At 34.4% G+C, this 21254-nt stretch overlaps 1 protein-coding gene across 4 annotated transcripts; it reads left to right on the top strand.

Annotated features, from left to right (window-relative positions):
• Nucleotides 1–14634: 14634 nt before the first annotated feature.
• On the top strand, nucleotides 14635–21254 carry LOC138941218 (juvenile hormone acid O-methyltransferase-like). 4 transcript variants are annotated; one of them, XM_070310652.1, is made up of 6 exons: nucleotides 14635–14697; nucleotides 17414–17650; nucleotides 17739–17907; nucleotides 20119–20251; nucleotides 20337–20484; nucleotides 20631–21254. In XM_070310652.1, the coding sequence occupies exons 1-6, from the start codon at nucleotides 14661–14663 to the stop codon at nucleotides 20819–20821; spliced, it is 915 nt and encodes a 304-aa protein (XP_070166753.1). In that variant the 5' UTR covers nucleotides 14635–14660; the 3' UTR covers nucleotides 20822–21254. The 4 variants fall into 4 exon arrangements, with proteins under 4 accessions (XP_070166753.1, XP_070166752.1, XP_070166755.1 ...); XM_070310651.1 differs by having other exon boundaries at nucleotides 20628–21254; XM_070310654.1 differs by having other exon boundaries at nucleotides 14679–14697; nucleotides 17370–17650; nucleotides 20628–21254.

The following is a 21254-nucleotide window of genomic DNA, read 5'->3' as shown; positions in this document are numbered from 1 at the left end:
AGCATCTTGAATCGGAACGTAATAATTCATGCGGCTTCCTTCAGTGGGATACATTTTTATATGAACCTTTCGCACAAGTGGTCGATGCAATACTGAACGTATTAAACATATTTAAAATATGTATCAGCGGTGCAAAATTGCAATGTGGTGGGGATTATTGATGACGCGATATTTTTTTCTATTTTTCCATTCAAGCGCCGATATATGGCTGCTTCGCGATGACATCATCACCAGATGTGAGATTTAGCCGAATGCACAAAAATGCAACGTAATATAAAATTTTCAAGCGCCGATATACGGCTGCTTCGCGATGACATCACCCATAGATATCAGATTTCAAACGCGCGTGTCAAAACATGACAAAATCCTAAAATATAAAGATAATCCTCATGATTAAATTGCACTAACATTGGACAGCTGCATGTAATTTGAAACTTTTGCGATACACCTGGGATTTGACATCATCTCTAGACGACAAAATGCAATAATCGACATTAGCCAAAATGTATGTGACAAATCGCGAAATAAAGATTTAGATACACATGATGGAAAGAGACATTGAGATAGAATATAAAATCGAGGTAAAGAGGCACATCGTCAGTATTTTCGCCAAAAGTTCCGAGACAAGAGCTGTTAACAAGCACATCTTGTTAGCAAAAATTTTCGGCATAAATTTGGAAATATGGCGGAAAACAGTGCCGAACAAAATCTGCATGAGCAATCTGCATGGGTAAATTCGATAGAGGAGTACATTGCGTGGGAGCAACGATGCAACGAATATATCGAATCATTGGAAGAGCAAAGTCGAATCAAACGTCCACGATTATCGATTGGGATTCGACAATCGCTGATTGCTCGAATTGCACGACTCAAGGGACTGAAGCACTCGTTACGCACGCGTTTTGTACACACGGGTGCAGGATGCAGCATGCGGCAACACGGATTGATTTGGCGAGAGATCGATACGGCGTTCGAGAGCCGCATATTGACTAGTGCGGTTATAAATCATAATCACATCGAGCCTCGCCAATTTTTCGAGGATGGTAAAGATATTGTGCTCGAACACGTGCAAACCGTGCTAAAAAAACACTTTAATGTGAAAATTAGTACAGTGTTCAATGGTGAATTTGTGACGGGTGATAAACATGCAAATAAAAGTATCAATACGAGAAACTATGAACTCTTTCGCACAACCGATTTACGCGAATGGTACGATCGGCGCGTTATCGAGCCGACTCTAGCATCGCTCGAAGTATTTCAGGAACGCGATAGTGGGTGGGCATTACCGCGAATCGGTTTAAATGTAAATATAAATAAATATAATCCAATGCGCGCAGGGTGCCACATTAAATTACCGCGAGAAATAACGATGAAGAGAGCGGTAATAATCGTGCAATCTAATGACAATGCGTGTTTCGCGTGGTCTGTGATCGCCGCTCTATATCCAGCTGAAGATCATGTTTATCAGGAATCTTCGTACCCGCATTACACGACAGTGCTGAATCTCCAGGACATTGAGTTTTCAGTGACTGTGAATCAAATTAAAAAATTCGAGCTTCTCAACGATATCTCAATCAATGTATATAGTATCGAGGAAAAGAACATTGTCCCGATACGTCTGAGTGAGCTGAAAAAAGACAAACACGTCAACCTGTTGTACGTGGAAGACAACAACGTTGGACATTTCACGTGGATCAAGAATCTATCCCGCCTCGTGAGCTCGCAATTGAGTTGTGGCAAATGAAGACAGTATATCTGCGATCGGTACGTATATATTTAATAAATTATATTACAGAAATCTTTGAACGAAAATTAAAAATTATTTCTTTTACAGATGTTTGCACTACTTTGGCTCGAACGACAAGTTACAGTCACATACGGTGAACTGTCGAGAGATGAACGAGTGCGCTATCCGATTACCGAGCGATAAGGACAAGTGCCTCACGTTCAACAATATAATCGGAAAGAGCGGCTTCCTTTCGTCGTGTACGCCGATCTGGAGTGCGTTTTAGAGAAGACGGAGGAAGAGAGAAACTACCAACATCACAAAGTATTTAGCTTAGCATATTATGTACATTGTTCGTACGATGATTCGTTATCCGCGTATCATTCTCGTCGCGATATCGATTGCATATCATGGTTCGTCGAAGAACTAAAAAATTTAGCGCAACGTGTAAAAATTATTTTATCAGCTAATGTCCCCATGGTAAATTTAACATCTGATGAATGTGAAAATTTTCATAGCGCGACACAATGTCACATTTGCGAGAAACCATTCGTACAAGACGATACACGCGTACGCGATCATTGCCATCTGACCGGGCGATACAGAGGTCCCGCGCATTCAAATTGCAATTTAAATTATAAAGATTCTTTTTGCATTCTAATAGTTTTTCATAATTTATCCGGTTACGACGCGCACTTCATTATCAAGGAAATAGCTACAGCGTTCGAAGGGGGAATCGAGTTACTTCCGATAACAAAGGAAAAATATATATCATTTACGAAAAATGTTAAATTTACCGAAGAGAAATCAAATCATATTAAAGGGCGTCTTTCCGTACGAATATATTGACTGCGTCGACAGGTTGCAAGATACGTGTTTACCACCGCGCAAATCATTTTACAGTTCCTTGACCGGTGACACAATATCCGAGAGCGATTACGCGCACGCCAAGAACATGTGGGAGCGGTTCTCCATTCGAACGCTGGGCGAATACAGCGACTTGTATCTCAAAATTGATATCTTGTTATAAGCAGACATTTTTGAAAATTTCCGCGAGAGTTGTATTAAAAGTTATGGGCTCAACCCCGCGTATTACTACTCTCCCCGGATACACGTGGGACGCTATAGTGAAGCATACAAATATTACATTCGAATTGCTTACGGATATCGACATGGTTATGTTTATCGAATGCGGAATACGCGGTGGTTTGAGTCAATGTTCCAACAGATACGCACATGCTAATAACAAGTATATGCAGTCGTACGATCCATCGAAACCTTCAACGTATCTCACGTACTTTGATGTAAATAATTTGTACGGATGGGCAATGTGTCAACCCTTGCCCTATGCAGATTTTCGATGGGTCGACGACGTATCCGATTTTGATACATCATCGATCGCGCTCGATTCGCCTATAGGCTACATCCTTGAAGTCGATCTCGAGTATCCGCAACGTGTTCACGATGCGCACACTGACCTACCGTTTTGCCCGACACGCGACAAACCACCTGGTAAGCGGCAGGATAAGCTGCTCGCAACCTTATACGATAAGAAACGTTACGTAATACATTACCGCAACCTGCAGCAATGCACGCGACACGGACTTCGCGTTACAAAAATACATCGAATATTACAGTTTTCGCAATCTCCATGGCTTCGCAGTTATATCGAACTCAATACACAATTCCGAACACTTGCAAAAAATGATTTTGAAAAAAATTTATATAAATTAATGAATAATGCGGTATTTGGCAAAACGATAGAAAATGTCGTCAATCACGTTAATATTAAGCTCGTGACACATTGGGATGGAAGATATGGCGCAGAGGCGATGATCGCAAAACCAAATTTTCATAGTAGAAGCGTGTTTTCGGAGAATCTGATCGCCGTTGAATTGCGCAATCTCGAGGTGAAATTTAATAAACCAATCTATGTGGGTATGTGTATACTCGACATATCCAAGACATGTTTGTACGAGTTTCACCACGATTATATGATACCTATGTATCGAGAGAAATGTAAAGTCATGTACACCGACAACGACAGTCTCATATATCACATCGAGTGTGAAGATGTATATGAGAATATAAAGCGCAACGTCGACAGATTCGATACCAGCGATTATGCGGTGGACAATGTGTACGGTATACCGCTCGCGAATAAAAAGATACCGGGTTTAATGAAGGATGAAAATAATGGCGCCATCATGACCGAATTCGTCGGGCTTAGGGCAAAAATGTACGCGTTGCGAGTAGATGGTAAGAAAGACACAAAAAAGGTAAAAGGCGTCAAAAATAACATCGTCGCGAGAACGATAACGTTCAACGATTACACGCGGTGTTTGAACGAAGAGATTGAAATGACGCGTCAGCAGTCTTGTATAAGATCTAAATTACACGAAGTATACACTATTCGCGAGACAAAAGTTGCTCTAAGTCTGTACGATGACAAACGGTATATCGAAAACCACCAACGGTATACCCGAAACCACCAACACGCTACCGTGGGGACATTACAAAATACCGTTGTAAATAAAAATCATGTATATTTATTGTAAATAAAAAATTACGTATATTTATTGTAAATTAAAATTATATGTATATTTATTGTAAATTATATGTATATTTTATAAAGTGTACAATTTTGTTTATATATTTGTAAAATATCTTTAATATTATATATTATTGTTAACATATTTATAATATATTATTTTTATGTATCCAAGAATTGTGCATCAAATCCCAGCCATTTCACATAAACCTCGTCGCCCTTTTTGCGTATTACCTTTTCCACGAGATGTATGTCGGGACTGGCAACGCGTTGTAACTCGTATTCGTAAAATCCGCCGGCGACGGGATTTCCGCGCGAATCTTTGAGTACGTAGGTCACGGGATTAGTTTTCTGCACTTTAACGATCTTAAACACTTTGGTCGACCAATTTGGCTTGTAACCTTTGTCAAAAATGGTCTTGAATTTACTCACGCGTACCGGATCGCTTACTTTGAATCTTGCCGGTGCCGCAATCTTTACGTTGTTGTATACCGTATTTAAAAGTTTATCGGCGATCGCGGGGGTAACATCGATAGGTCTCATGCCGATAGTGCGATGTTTTCGCGCATTGTACTCTCTAACGAGCCGGGACAACGCGTCGATCCACTTGTAATTTCCATTAAACGTAAACATTTTCCACATATTGCTCTTTAACGTTTGGTTGAATCGTTCCACGACCGAGGCTTTCATGATAGAGTACGTCGAATAATGATTAATGCTGTGTTTCTTCACGAGTTTCTGTATATTTGTGTTGTAAAATTCTTTTCCTCTGTCGGTTTAAAAATTTTTCGGACTTCTTCCATCGTCTCGAATTATCTTTGCGATAGCATCAGTCGTCTCGTTTCCACTCTTGCTCTTGAGCGGTACAGCCCACGCATATTTGCTCAACACATCGATAACTGTGAGTATGTAGTTGTAGCCTTTGTTGAATCGTGCATATGGACGCATCTCGACCACGTCCGCCTGCCACAGATCGTCGTATCCGCGTACTATGACACGTCTACGTGGGAAATTTTTTCTCGCTGGAGCATGCAATTCTTCCACGAGCAGTTGTTTTTCAGAGGTCTTTTGCGACATATTTGATCGAGACATAATTTGCAATAATGAGATAATTCCTTCACATATATTCTTTATATATCTTTCTTCTCATGCGCTGAATTAGATGTAGTCTGCGCGTGAGTTGCATACCGAAGCATTTTCTGCATCTCATCCATCATTATTTGCAGCGTTTGCACATTCGTCTCGAGCGTGATTATTTTTTTCTCAAGTTCTTCCTGTCTGTCTTCCAAAAGCTTGACACGTATTACCACGTACTGTTTGTTTGCTGCATCAGTATCATCTTCCGGTTGCGCTACGCGTCGTATCTTGCGCGACCTTGCGTCAAAGCCGGAGGCTGTCTGACACAGAGCGTTATCGCGCACGTAATTTCTTAGTAATCCATTCCATTGATAGTATGAGGTGTTTCCAACGATAATCCAAATTTATTAATCGACATTTCGATACAAACAATAATGACAGACTGACTCGTTTCGCCGACGCATAGATTAATTTATAATAAGGCCAGCTTCGTAAAGTTCCTCGATAATTGATAATATTTCATTGTCGTGGACATTGTTGCCGGCTTGACGCGAAGCTTCCAGCAATCGCAAGCGATCAACCAACTCGTTGGGATCATTCCAATGCACGTAGTCGATCTTATTATCGTTTAACGTCATAGCGCGCGGTATGTTTATACCTCTTCCAGCTTTTTTTCCAGGCGCTATTATATTTTTAATAGAGATTAATGGCGCAATTATATTTTTATACTTGTATCCCTTGTTACTTAACACTGGATTACGCATATCATTGCCACGTCTATGCGCATTTGTCGCCAGTAATATATTTGTGTTTAATTTTATCATCGTCATTGTATACGTCACCGTCGGATATTCTCTTGAAAATCAACTCGTAGAGACCTGGTGTTCCCACGTATCTTATTTCACCGATAATTATGTCATCTTTATCCACATCAAAAATTTTATCACCAAGCATCATTCCATTGTTGCAAAATCTAACACCGTAAACATAATCCATACTGTTATTTTTATCTTGACTCAAAATAGCTCCCACATATTTTTGCCCTAGTGGACCCAGATGTGTGCGCAATATATTTTGACCCTCGGACGTTTGTAATTGATGTTGAACCGACGTCATAAGCGTTTCAGGTGTGGTTTCAAAAATTTCTTCCACATACGGAGACGATCTTTCGTGCAATATTTGACTCGATTGTACATCTTTTATCGGAGTAGAAGTAACCACATTCGATAATTGTTTCATTCGCTTACGTTTCGATTGATTTGGAGTAGAAGTTATTAGCGAATCGTTCAATGATATATTTGACCTTGTTCGCTTTGTTCCAGACTCTTTTTTCAGATGCTTGTCTTCGAGCATACTCGATGGTTCGATTTTCGCTTCATTAGAATCCACATTGATTGTATTTTCGACAAGTTGTGTTAGAGGTTTGATAATTGGTTTAAAGTGCCTCTCCAATGCGACATTTTCCTCCATTTGACCGGTTTTTAAAGAACGATATTTTTTACGGATTGATTCGCTCGTTTTTACAATCTCTCTCGCAATCTTCTCACCATCGTCACTGTCAATCGTCGTCGTCATGTTGCGCTCGGACGAAAATTTTTAGACGTTGTTCGATCGATGTATCGATAGCGACTAACCACTTTACGGTATTGCAAAATCGTTATCCTTTTCGATATCTTCCATTAGTCTGTAAACTGTCTTTATCAATCACTACAAATCCATACTTGTGTTGCCAACATTTCTGACAGAATGCGCGAAAATCGCCGTAAGACATGTCAGTATTTACATGATCGTTGTATACATGTTTCAAGTTTGTACCATCTTGTTTAAATAAAATCAGTAAATTTGCATTGTCCCGTATAAGATGCTTGGGTATCTTGGCATACGTTTGACAAAGATAGAAACAGTCGACGCTCGAGTGTCGACCCATTGCAAAGTACTCTCTTATCGTATCTTGCTTATCGCACGCCACGTCGTCAAAGATAAAAATGGAATTCGGAAGCGCCTCACTCGATGGAATTACGTCACTATTATTAGAGAATGTAAAATAACCAATTTCATCGATCGATAATAGCAAATTTTCCAAGTATCGATATTTCGGTTGTTAAAGTGATTTCGAGTATACGTACACATTCTCGAAATGTACACCGTGTGGACTTTCTATCAAACTTATCAACACGTTAGTCTTACCGCAATTCGAAGGACCGCAAATGATACCTCGTATAGTAGTCGGCAGCATGTTTCCATGCTTGCGTATTTCTTTCTCGGACATTACTCGTGTTTTATCATTAAAATTTATCACTTTGATTATCGTCGCTTGTCGCGCGAAGCGCATGTTTGCTCTCGCGAATCTCAAATCAGATTTTGGAAAATGAGTCATCGGGACCCTATTTGTAGAGGCGCATCGAATCGAAACCGCTCAGTCTCAAAAATGTTTCTTCTTCTATCGGTTGACAGCGATATTCTCGAGCTTACGACCGAGCAGTTACAGATTATCTCCAAGATTGTTTTACTGCGAGACTTTGGTAGCTACGTGGAACAATTGTGGGACAAGCTTCCCGAACATATAAAAGCTGACTCAGAGGTTCAGCAGTATCGTCGATGCACGCGACATTATAAATTGTCGTGGCAGCAAACACATTTCAACGGTCCAACACCGTTAATAAAAAATTGTGACGAATGTCAGCAAAAATTATAAGAGGTAGCGATTTGTTAAATCGTGCGATAAACGCACTTCCTATCGAATTACATATTCCAGGCTATCAGTTTTGCGGACCGGGAACTCATTTAGAAACACGATTGGCTAGAGGCAATCGGGGTATCAATCCATTGGATGCCGCGTGTCGCGAGCACGACATAGCTTATTCATGAAGCAACGATCTCGGTCAACGACACGTTGCGGATAATATACTCGCCACGAAAGCGCGAACGCGTATTACCGCGAGAGATTCGACTCTTGGCGAAAGAGCAGTCACTACAGCTATTTGGGCGGCTATGAAGGCAAAGACAAAATTCGGTATGGGGCTGAAAACAAAAAAAATCATCGATGAAGAAAAAGATTGCGAAAAAACGAATACTTCCTATAGCCAAGCGCGGTGGTATCTTACTAATTTTACCATTATTGGGAGTTCTCGGTTCGTTGGCTGGCGGAGCAGCGGGAATCGCGAAGGCGGTGAACGATAGCAAGGCGACGCAACGTCAGCTCGAAGAAATGCAACGTTATAATCGCGCCATAGAAGGTCACGGACTTTATCTCGATCCATACAAGCGTGGACGAGGGTTCTCAACAGCAGCCAAGAAAAAAAAATGTCAAAATAAAAATGCCTGCCGGTGTAACAACCAATGTACAATTGGAACAGCTTGCAAGACGTATGCGTATACAATTTTTTAGAGGTGTTTTCATGCGCATTAATTTACCGATAAACGGTGTACGAGGAAATGAGAACGGTATCGTCAATTTGGATGACATCGATGGTTCCGGTACTCATTGGGTTGCATATGCAAAGAGGGGAGATCGTGTAGTATATTTCGATAGTTTTGGAAATCTGCGACCGCCCAAGGAATTAGTGCGATATTTTGGACAGAATGTTGCAAATATAGAATACAATCACACGGCCTATCAAAATTATAATCAAAGTATTTGTAGACAATTGTGTCTTCGATTTCTTCAAACGGTCGATGATCGATATGAATTTAAAGCCTGACAATTCACCGTCGCGACTCAGTATTCGTTTGACAGTTTTCCAGCATGTCGCTCACACTTACGTTGACCGGCAAGAGTAGCGCTCTTGCTGTAAGAGAAGCCTTCACTTGCGCACAGTACAATTAGACACGTTGCAATCGCACACTGTGATATTAGACACATAAAGTTGCGCACCGTTCGATTGGACACATTTCAATTGCGCACGGTTCGTTTAGACACATTTTATTTGCACACCGTTCAATTGGACACATTGTTTTTGGACACAACACATATTTTTGTATAATTTAAAATACATACACACGCATGTATGCATGTATAATTTTGAAATTTTTTGACATTTATTATTAATTTCATTTGGTAAATAAACGTTTGTTACTGTTCGTTTACACACAGTTCGTTTGCACACAGCTCTTTTGCGCACAGTTCTTTTGCACACATTTCTTTTGCGCACATTTCTTTCGCGCACAGTTCTTTTGCGCACATTTCTTTTGCGCACAGTTCTTTTACGCACAGTTCTTTCGCGCATATTTCTTTTGCGCACATTTCTTTGACGCACATTTCTTTTGCGCACATTTCGATCAAGCGTATGGCATCTGAATATTCATACATTCTGACTGTTGATATATTCAAGAAAAGGCTGTTACAACTGTGATTTCTTGCTGTCAGATTTGCTGTAATCGGTTATAATTAGAAAAAGAAGATAAAAAAGCTTATAATTATAAACATATTTCTACTTTTTATATGGTACGTGCTGTCCATAAATAATAATTAATAATTTTATTATACCATTTTGTATCTTTGCCTTGGACATAGTTATTATGACAGATTTCCTAACCTCTCGTAATGACAAGCGTAATAATTAATTTTTTATTTTTAAAGAGTCAAACTTGACTGTAAATTCTCCAAATCTTTTTTTTCGGTCGGTGTCATTGCACACGTAACAGACACAACGTAATGTAATCAGGAAGTAAGAAAACATATCAGTTAAATATAAAGTTAAATTAATTGTAATTTTCATCAGAGATAAATTCTCTTCTTTGAGCTTCAATTAGATACATCACAATTTCAGTAAGTATTGTGTATTCAAATACTTCGAAATAAGACAAGAATGCAGTTTAATGATATTCCTGGCAATAGTCCAAGAAGTAATAGATCTTTCTTATTTTCAGTGATGAATCATATCTTTGTTATAGATAGCATATCATGGTATTTTGTGCAATATCTCCATCAGTTCCGTGAAAGAATTCTGTGTATGAAATTTTAATATGTTATGCTATTTATTAACATGTTTTAACGCCTATTTCAGATATAAGAGAACTGAGAGCCATGTATGCTATACATCCATAGTAATTTGCACAGCAGATCTGTCATCGAGCACTAGAAAAGAATTGATTAACAAAGCACGAGATTCTTTTAAGCGAGAGTTTACTATAATTTTCTCCGCTATTAGAAACCTGTGAAATGTTATGAAAATATCAACAATCATCTATTTATATTTTTGGGAAATTAATCTTTTATGCTTTATGTTTGTACAATGACATTTATTGTCCATTACAAGCAATCATAACAAAACTCTACAAAAAGCTACATCATACTATATATATATATATAATATAGTAAAAGCGTAAATTTAATAAGTGTATGTATTTACTAGCTAATGTATGCATTTACGATAGGATTTCAGCAAAAGTATCACCTAAATATAAAAATGTCTATTTCTGATAAATGTATTCATTTACTAGACAATATATATATTTGCTACAATACATTATAGTAGAAAATCTATGCTTCTACTGGTAAAAGTTTAAATTCCGTCGCTTGTGAATACATTTACTTTTATCAAATTAGTACACATTTACTGTAACACACCACACACACACGCGCGCGCGCGCGCACACACGCACACACACACACACACACACACACACACACACACACACACACACACATATATGAATATATACGCATATATACACGACATGGGATTAAAGGTTTGCTCACAACAAAACACTAATAAATAAAATAAAAATACAAACGTTGTATATATAGAAATATACATGTTATATATGATCATTGTAAAATTAAAACACGTTTCTTGTTTGATTATAATTTGTATCTTTATTGAACATTATAACATTATGAAAATAAAGTAACATTGCAGCGCATTATACGTTTAAACATACATATACATATATATATATATATATATATATATATATATATACTGGGTGGCCCATTTTAATCCATCCAGTCGAATATCTCAAAAACCAAATCCGGAAAAGAAAAATGTTTCAGACAAAAGTTGTTTGATTTCGAGGGGGCCATAAGATGGTACCATTGATTTGACCTTGGAAAATCATTTGAAGGTCATATGAAGGTCAACTTTAAAATCTTAAATGGAAATCCCCATTTTTTCTTTAGTATTCTTGTAGCTGACATCGAGAGATTTCCAAAACACTATAATAAATATTTTTTTATTCAGTACTTTTTGAGTTATTTTATATTTTAATCTGACATCTTTTAATATAACAAATTAAATATCTCATAAAATATTCAGTTTTCGATAATTTTACCGTAATACTTTTATGTACAGAATAATGAGACAAATCAATTAGTCCAATAAAAAAAAACAAATAATTGTTTAAAAAAATACATCGTAAATAATTTTTTTAAAAACTATTATTTTTTTATACTAATTTGTATAAAAATTGTAATTTTTAATTGATTTGTATCATTATTCTGTATATAAAAGTATTACGGTAAGATTATCAAAAACTAACTATTTTATGAAATATTTAATTTTTTATATCAAAAGATGTCAGATTAAAATATAAAATAACTCAAAAAGTGCTGAATAAAAAAATACTTTATTATAGTGTTTTGGAAAGCTCTCGAGGCAAGCTACAAGAATACTAAATAAAAAATGGAGGTTTCCATTTAAGATTTTAAAGTTGACCTTCACATGACTTTCAAATGATTTTCCAAGGTCAAACCAATGGTACCATCTTATGGCCCTTTCGAAACCAAACAACTTTTGTCTGAAACATTTTTCTCTTCCGGGCTTGGTTTTTGAGATATTCGACTGGATGGATTAAAATGGGCCACCCAGTATATATGTATGTACATATATGTATATAGCTGCGTCCCTGCGGGTCGTCTGTGGCCGTTATTCCTGAATCTGCTGTACCCATTTCCGGGAGAACGTTGCTAAGGGTTGTTGTTAAAACAACGGCGGATCTGGAGAGAGATCGGCCATCTGAGAGTCTCGCGATCGATGTCAGGAGTGTTAACCATTTTCGTCGCGATACGCGGTGCTGGTTGTGTCACGCGCGTTCGAGTTATATCGATTTCGATCCGCGGACGCAACAATATATATATACATATATATCGAATTTGATTCATATATATATATATATATGAATCAAATTCGAAGAAATCTACATTTTATCGCAAAGATACTCTTTTCTGATGAAGTCATGTTCGGTAACAGAGAGGGCGTTAATAAACATATAAATCATTATTACTCTCATTAAAATCCTCATTGGCAAAGGAGCCAAGAATTTCAAAAACGTTCTATTAACGTTTGGGCAAATATTCTTAGAAATGACATCATAGGTCCATACTTTTTTTGAACAGAATCTAAACGCGCAAAACTATTGTATTTAGCATTTCTTCAGAATGATCTGCCCAATTTTTTGAGAGATGTCAATAATGACTTGTTCAACCGAATGTGGTTTCAGCAGGATAAAACACCAGCTCCCAAAACGTTACAAATTATTTAAATAATAGATTTAATAATAGATGGATTGGAATGGGTAGGGACTCATGAATGGCCATCAAGATCACCCGACAATCCCTCTTGATTTTTACTTTTGGGAATACGTAAAACAAAAAGTTTATGCGTAAGAGCCTACAACAATGGAAAACATAAAGGAACGTATTCAAGAGGCATATACAAACAAATGCAGATGTCCTTCAAAAAGTGCGGGATGATTTACGCTGTAGGTTGGACATTTTTATCCAAATAAATGGCGGTCTTTTCGAACACCTATAATAATTGTACATGCCCCGATCTTGCCTTGACCGGCCGGATCGTGCTTTTGATTTTGCTTTGACCGGCCGGATCCTGCTTTTGATCTTGCCTTGACCGGCCAATTCGTGCTTTTGATCTTGCTTTGATCGGCCAGATCGTGCTTCTGATCTTGCCTTATAATTTAAAAAGTGTTTAACGAAAACGTACTTAATTATACAGTTTTGAAAAGTTTTAAATGTAAGCTAGAAAAATATGTAATGAAAAGTAGATAGTTCCATTTAAGAAATTGAAGATGATCTTCATGTGATCTTCAAGCAACTATTCACGATCAAACTAATGGCACCATCTTATGTTCTCTTCGAAATACAACTTTTGTCTGAAACATTTTGTTTTACGATCAAAAATAAAAAAGTCATTTGAGGTGGAACATTAAAATGGGACACTCTGTACACACACATGCACACACGCGCGTGCACGTACACGCGCACGCACGCACGCACGCACGCACGCACGCACGCACGCACGCACGCACACACACACACACACACACACACACACACACACAGAGGGTGTCCTAGACCACCCGTACACCCCTTTTCTTTCAAAAACTAAGCATTTTAGAGAAAAACATTTTGAACAAAAATTGTATGGTTTTGAGGGGAACATAAGAAGGTGTCATTGGTTTGATCTTGGATAGCTTCGTTAAGGTCAAGTCAAGGACACCTTTAATTTCTTAAATGGAACTCCCTATTTTTCATTACATATTCTTGTAGCTTAACTCAAGAGCTTTCCAAAACACTATAATAACCTATTTTTTCATTAAGTACTTTTTGAGTTATTTTATATTTTAATCTGACATATTTTGATATAAAAAATAAAATATTTCGTAAAATATTCAGTAATTCAGTTTTCAATAATCTTACCGTAATACTTTTATGTACAGAATAATGAGACAAATCAATTAGTGCCAAAAAAAACAAATAATTATTTAAAAAAATACATTGTAAATAATTTTCTTAAAAACAATTATTTTTTTATACTAATTGATTTGTCTCGTTATTTTGTACATAAAAGTATTACGGTAAGATTATCGAAAACTGAATATTTTACGAAATATTTTATTTTTTATATCAAAATATGTCAGATTAAAATATAAAATAACTCAAAAAGTACTTAATGAAAAATAGGTTATTATAGTGTTTTGGAAAGCTCTCGAGTTAAGCTACAAGAATATGTAATGAAAAATAGGGAGTTCCATTTAAGAAATTAAAGGTGTCCTTGACTTGACCTTAACGAAGCTATCCAAGGTCAAACCAATGACACCTTCTTATGTTCCCCTCAAAACCATACAATTTTTGTTCAAAACGTTTTTCTCTAAAATGCTTAGTTTTTGAAAGAAAAGGGATGTACGTCTGGTCTAGGATACCCTGTATATACATTCGCGCGCAGCGAAAAGAGACAACCCAAGAGTAGGCGCGCGACAAAGTTTTGGGAGGAGCGCTCTACAAATGACAATAGTTACATACGAGCGGTACATAATAGTGGATTCTCGCGTCCTAGCAATCACATATCAATGCCGCCCATATCAGGCCGTTTTTTCTCACCGCACGGTAATATTTGAGCGAATTGGTTGTGCGTTGATACACAGTTTCTGATAAGTTGAAATGTGATTATTTCTGTTACCTGTGTTATTCCCTATTCCTATTGCCTACATCTTTGCATTGTGCGATAGGCTTTGCGTTAAACAGAAATAACCACATTTCAACTTATTGTATATAAATGCACAATGGAATATGGAAACGCATAATGGAATACGCGTCACTTATTTTTAGTTTCAGGAACGTATCACAAATGTAATAGCACGATACTCTAGTAACAAAAGTTCTTGAAATTTTTTATTCAATATATTATTTTGTTTTAATAATAGAAGTAATTATTATTCTATCATTAATTACGTATATGTATATTCTATAACAATTTAAAACATTTGTGTTTTATTGTTACTAGAGTATAATCCTGAGACTAACAATAAGTAACGCGTTTCTTAGTTACGAGCATCTGGCGATGCGTTGCTAAGGTGTGAGCAGTAAAAGGTGAACAGTAGGCGTGAGTCAAGAAATCCGGCCGAAAGTTACAAATAAATTCCAGCATTGACTTATAGCTTATAGTAACAGTAACTAAAATGCTTATAGCAACACTGCTTTTTCAAATTAAAATTGTCATTTAAATATATTGCATACATGTTATTGGAATTAAATTTTAAATAATTGGCACTTTTTTAATGTTTTATTTACTTCTTTTTTAATATTTTATTTTTATGTGCGATATTTAGTCATGATTCATTCTACAATTCATAGATAAATCTCTGAAAATAAGATGATGATTAAAATGTCTAATAATTGAAATATTGTATTAATGTATTGTATTATATTACTATTAAAATATTAATATTAACTTAGCTTACGATATACGTGAATATAACGAATTCGACTCACTCGACCATATTTGACTCAGATTATCGACCATCAATCAGACACGCATTTTTAAATATATTTTAAATATATTAATTTAATATATTCATGAATAAATATCAATATACTATAACATTTAATACTAATCATTTACGAAATATCACTGAACTGTCACCAAACTATCGAACTAACTCGATAACATTCACTCGACCACATTCGACTCACATCATCGACCATCAATCAAACATGCATTTTTAAATATACTTTAAATTTATTTTCCATGAATAAATATTAATGTACTATGAATATTTACTAACTCCACTCATGATGCACGAAATGTCATCGAACTGTCACCAAACTGTCAAACACCGAAGTGAATTCGATAAAACATTCATATCTCTCATCGATACATCATCGACCGCCAATCAGACAAGCGGAAAAATGGCAATAATAGATTCGATTAATGCGACTCAAAAACACATTTCAGGCGTTTCACAAATTTTTTTATTATGGAAGGATGGAAGGATGGATCAGATTTTTATTATGGATCAGATTATAACGCGTGCGCTATCTATGATATTCTTTATTTGTTATAATCTTACTGCATATAATTTTTATACAATTGTAAAATTGAAAACATATATTATGGTCTATTAATTATAACATTAACATAAGCAAATGTTCTTATCAATATTATGATTCACATTTGTTATTATAATCACATTAAATTCTAGATAAATTTAATATTTTTTGTAAAAAATTAAATTAATATTCTCATTTTAAGAATATGTATCACGTACATATGAAATTTAAATTATACATTTCCGCAAAAACTAAATTTTTATTAATTTTATAAATATAACAAAATTTTTTGTCATAAATGATTAGTTAGACGTTAGACGATTCTTTGATGTATTTTGAATTATTTGATCCAATTTCAAAGCACTTTGGTTACTTTTTGTTGACATAGTTAAGTAACTTGTTTATTACTCATATTTGACGTTTTATATAATTCTTAAAAACAAGTTCATTAATTATGTCCTCAAAAATAACCAATATACTTCAAAATTAGATCTAATAATTCAAAAAACATCTAAGAATTGTCTAACTAATCATTTATGAAAAAAATCTTTGTTATATTTCCAAAATTAATAAAAACTTGGTTTTGCTGGGAAAATACCAATTCAAACATCATATTTGCGTGGTACATAAATTGTTACATTTACTTGTAATTCATATCAAATTCATATTCTAATTAATAAAAAAATGTACATATTGTATAATAATTTTATATCATTTCATAAAGCTTTTTTTGCTAATGGTCTTGTATCTTGTATTGCATTTATTTTGTTTACAAAATACGTTTACATTAACTGTTATACTTAATTTGAGATGAATTTTCCGTATATTGTGTTTTTTATTGTGAGAAATTTATTTATTTAATTTTTATTAATATTTTAGAATTCTATCTGTCATAAATATTAGGACATTCTTTACACTAATTTATGACTAATTTTAAAGAAACGAATCTTATGATCAAAAAAAATTTTTTTATTATTGTAGTTTAAAAAATTTTTCATGATTATTGATATTTTAAAAATAAAATTATATAATTGTTTTTATATAAATTAAATTTTATTGTAACTATGCATATAAAGCTTCAAATAACCGTAAAAATACTAAATTATTGCTAGAAGTAAACAGAATAAAAATTGCACAAAACTTATTTAGTGTTCTTACGATATTAATAAATTTCCTTAACAGTGCACTTCATATTTTTCTAATCTGTGCCCCCCCCCCCTCCCTACCAGATAGCAAAGTATATATAAGGCTGCCATTTGAAATAATTTTGAAGTACGCAACTACGCAAGACATAGAAGAGACGTGCGACCAAACTTTGTGAAAATTATGAAGCCGAAAGAATATACTTCTTTTAACAAGCTGCAAAAATACATAGTATTAAATTTAATAGACGAGTTTGAAGAAGAATTAATACAAATGTCTGGAAAATGTATGGACATCGGTTGTGGTCCCGGAGATATAACGAAAAATGTCCTCTTGCCGGCTTTAAATCCAAATACGGTAATAACAGGTAAAACAATAATATGTATAGAATAATGCCTGTAACAACATACATTTATTTGAATTATTATTTAATTCAATAATCGCATATTTTGAAGGTACCGATATTTCGAAGAATATGATCGAGTTTGCGAAGAAAACATACGGTGACGGAAGACTCCAATTCGAAGTATTAGATATCCAAACTAAATGTTTACCTGAAAAATATATTTCTAGATTTGATCATATATTCTCATTTAACGCTTTAAATTGGTGTTATGACATTCGGTAAGTTAAAATTATTAATAATCAAGTGGGAAACTGGCAGATAAAAGCCAAAATATCGGTTGGTATCACAGTGCGAATTTATTATTATTAAATCTTATTCATTAATGTGCATTAAAAATGTACGTTCCAAAAAAAAAATTTAAGTAAATATAAACTAGGCTTGCCCAACCTATCAATCGCGATCGACCGGTCAATCGCAGCGTGATTTCCACCAAATTATTGTACAAATATATATTATAATATAAGTTGATATAACATTGAACTAACGTTGAAAACCAAATGTTGAAGAAAAATTGAAATTCTGATCGAATCGATATCGAAATAATACAAATTTTTGACGATTCTTCGGCTACTATTTTGATATAATTTCAATATTGAATCAATCACAATTAATTATATTTTAATACTTCGCAAATTAAAGTTGCAAAGTATTGCAACTTTATACAGAGTGTCTTTGAACTCATTGTCAGTGCCAAAACTACAGCGGCTTTAGCACATGAAAACAAGTCAAAATTGTTTAATAAACACATGTACGCAAAACTCCAAACATTTTTCAAAAAGCTTGAAACGATTTATTAATTTATTAATTTATGCTAAAAAGTATGTCGAAGTCGAGAGAGAAATTTTTGAGCACCTTTTAAACTAAAGCTTTAAACAGAATAAGGCTGATGGCAGAGAATGAAATGTTTAAACGCTTACGACTGTCATAGTCGTAAAAATAAGACAGAAAAACGTAAGTTGTCATTATGAAGGAAGAGTAAGGAGAGTTATCGCGATAGTGTAGAGTGTAGAGAGAAAAAAAATTGTTCACGGAATATGTTCCGTATGTGGCCAGATTTGCCAAATGGAATAATTTGGACCATTTCGTCACCATCTTGAATATTCGTACATATATAATGTTACGTTTAGTTGTGGTAGTAATTAATAGTAAGTAGTGTGCATAGACATAGTATATCTAGACCAAGCGTTTGCCTTTTTTTAAGGAGTGGGGGTAAAGATGCACGTAGAAAAGGACATACTCTGTTTTATGCCCCTTGCGTTCTCTCTCGCTCGCACATAGCATAGCGCTTTTTTTCGTCATGCTACGTGCGAGCGAGAGAGAACGCAAGGGGCACGAAACAGAGTATGTCCTTTTCTACGTACACCTCGGCTCCCACTCCTCAATACTCGGTCTAGATATGTCTAGGAGCTTTGTTACATGGCTCTCTTAATCGGGTTTAATAACATCCGTAGTTTTAGGACTGGCCAATCACAGTCATTCCATTCTTCAGAGGAATAGTTGTGATTGGCTAGTTTCACAACTACGGATGTTATTAAATCCGATTAAGGGAGCCGTGATTTTGAATATTTATATATATATAGATATACGAATATTCAAAATGATGACGAAATGGTCTATGTTATTCAATTAGGCAAATCTGGCCATATACGAAACATTTTTCGTGACCATTTCTAATGTAAGCAGATAACTTTCCTTACTCTTCCTTCATGGTCGTCATCCGACGCATTTTCCGCATCCACATATAACCTTTACGACTTATTACTTACGTTTTTCTCTATCTTACTTCACATCACAACAAATGTAAGCGCTTACGTCATATTCTTTGCCATCGGCCTTAAGAATATTAAACAACATTTACTTCAAGTTACGTTTTCTTACAAAAGCAACTTCAATATCCTATAATTCTGAAACCATTCGGATTCGGACATATGTTTATTAAACATTTTCGATTTGTTTTTATGTGCTAAAGTCGCTAAACCCGTTTTGACAGTGCCAATGAGTTCAGAGACACTCTATATATTTATATAGATTAATGTGAATTTTTTAAACAAAAGAATAATACTTCTTTTCTTTCTAAAATTATGAAATTATTAAACATATATATCAATATATAATATATTATATTAAATATTGTATTAATTTGTAAAAATGTTTAAAATAAAGTAAAATTTTGTAATTTTAATTTTGTAATTTTTTAAATTTTTAGATATTTTAATACATAAAATTGTTTTTTATAATATTTTTTAACAGTTTGATCACATTATAACATAATTTCAAAGAGAAAGAAATAAGAGTTTAATATATCAGCTTATCATTTCATTAAAATGATTATATTCATTTTAAAAGTTTTATTAAAAATTGAAACTAAAATCACAATAAGCATAAAAGCTTTAAAAATTAATTACGCTTATCTATGTTTTATTTGACAGACGCGCATTTGAGAATATTTATCGTATGATTCGACCTGGTGGGAATATACTTATAAATTTGATTACATCCCATGATACATATGATGTTATAAATATTTTGGCTCAAGATATTCGTTTTGCACCATACATACAAGTAAGCTTCATTATTTTCATGTTCCATCAAATTCGCAATTTTACAGGAATAAGGGTTTAATTATTATACTCTTATTTTTATACAGGATGTCAAAAATTATGTTTCGCCATTTAATGATTCAAACTGTCCTCGTAAAGAATTGAAGGAAATACTTAAAAGTATCGGATTTAAGGTTTGCCATTGCAGTCTTCGAGAAATAACATATTCTTTTAAAGATCCAAGCAATGTTATATGTAAGTTATTTTTAAAAATCTAAAAATTAAGTTTTATGCTTCATGTGATTACTATCACATTATAAGTTTGCTGCAACGTTCTTTTCTTATTTATTTAAATCTTAATTCAATTCTAATAATTTATTCTTAATGAATTATTTTAATAGGTTCGATATTCTCCATCTACCCATTTGTTGATAAAATGCCACACGATCTGCAAGAAGAATTCAAAAACGAATATACACGTAAATTTGTGGAAAAAAAGGTAACTTATAAAACAATACAAAATAATCAAGAACAAATACTTATGTTAGATCTATACAAACTCTTAATAGTTTATGCACAAAAAGATATATAACAACATTGCATATATATATTTATATCTAATCGTTGATGTACCATATATCGTAAATCCTACACATTAAGTCAGCAAATAAAATTAAACTTAAAAAATACGAAGTAAAGAAAAGAGTGGAAGATTAAAATTAAATACATCTATTAAGAATTAAAAAATAAGAGCAGTGTATGAATGTGTCAAGGAGTTCTGCATTATCTTGTAAATTAATACCGTTTTTTTGCTGTTGGATTTACTTCATACACCAATGGATTATTCGAACGATCGGTATGTTTTTAAGTTGGCTTCACTTTTGTTTTTGTAATGACATATCAGATTGTCATGAAGGTGAAACAGACCTGTATGCAGTGAGTCTGGCATTTTGATGGCTTTAATTTCTAATCTAATGTAATAATGTTATAAAATATCGAATAATAAATGTGAAATAAATTATGAA

The sequence above is a fragment of the Polyergus mexicanus genome, unplaced genomic scaffold (assembly GCF_030449975.1).
Source record: "Polyergus mexicanus isolate NDT 795.1 unplaced genomic scaffold, iyPolMexi1.0 SCAF_18, whole genome shotgun sequence".
NCBI lineage: Eukaryota > Metazoa > Arthropoda > Insecta > Hymenoptera > Formicidae > Polyergus > Polyergus mexicanus.
Note: the sequence above shows the minus strand (reverse complement) of the source record. Positions and strands in the feature narration are given on the sequence as shown.

What these genes read in the sequence shown, in the direction of transcription:
- LOC138941218 (XM_070310651.1), top strand. Translation starts at nt 14,661, where the DNA reads ATGCCGCCCATATCAGGCCGTTTTTTCTCACCGCACG. An exon ending in TCCAAATACGGTAATAACAG is followed by an intron (nt 17,651 to 17,738) that starts GTAAAACAATAA and finishes CATATTTTGAAG; the next exon opens with GTACCGATATTTCGAAGAAT. An exon ending in AGATCCAAGCAATGTTATAT is followed by an intron (nt 20,485 to 20,627) that starts GTAAGTTATTTT and finishes GAATTATTTTAA; the next exon opens with TAGGTTCGATATTCTCCATC.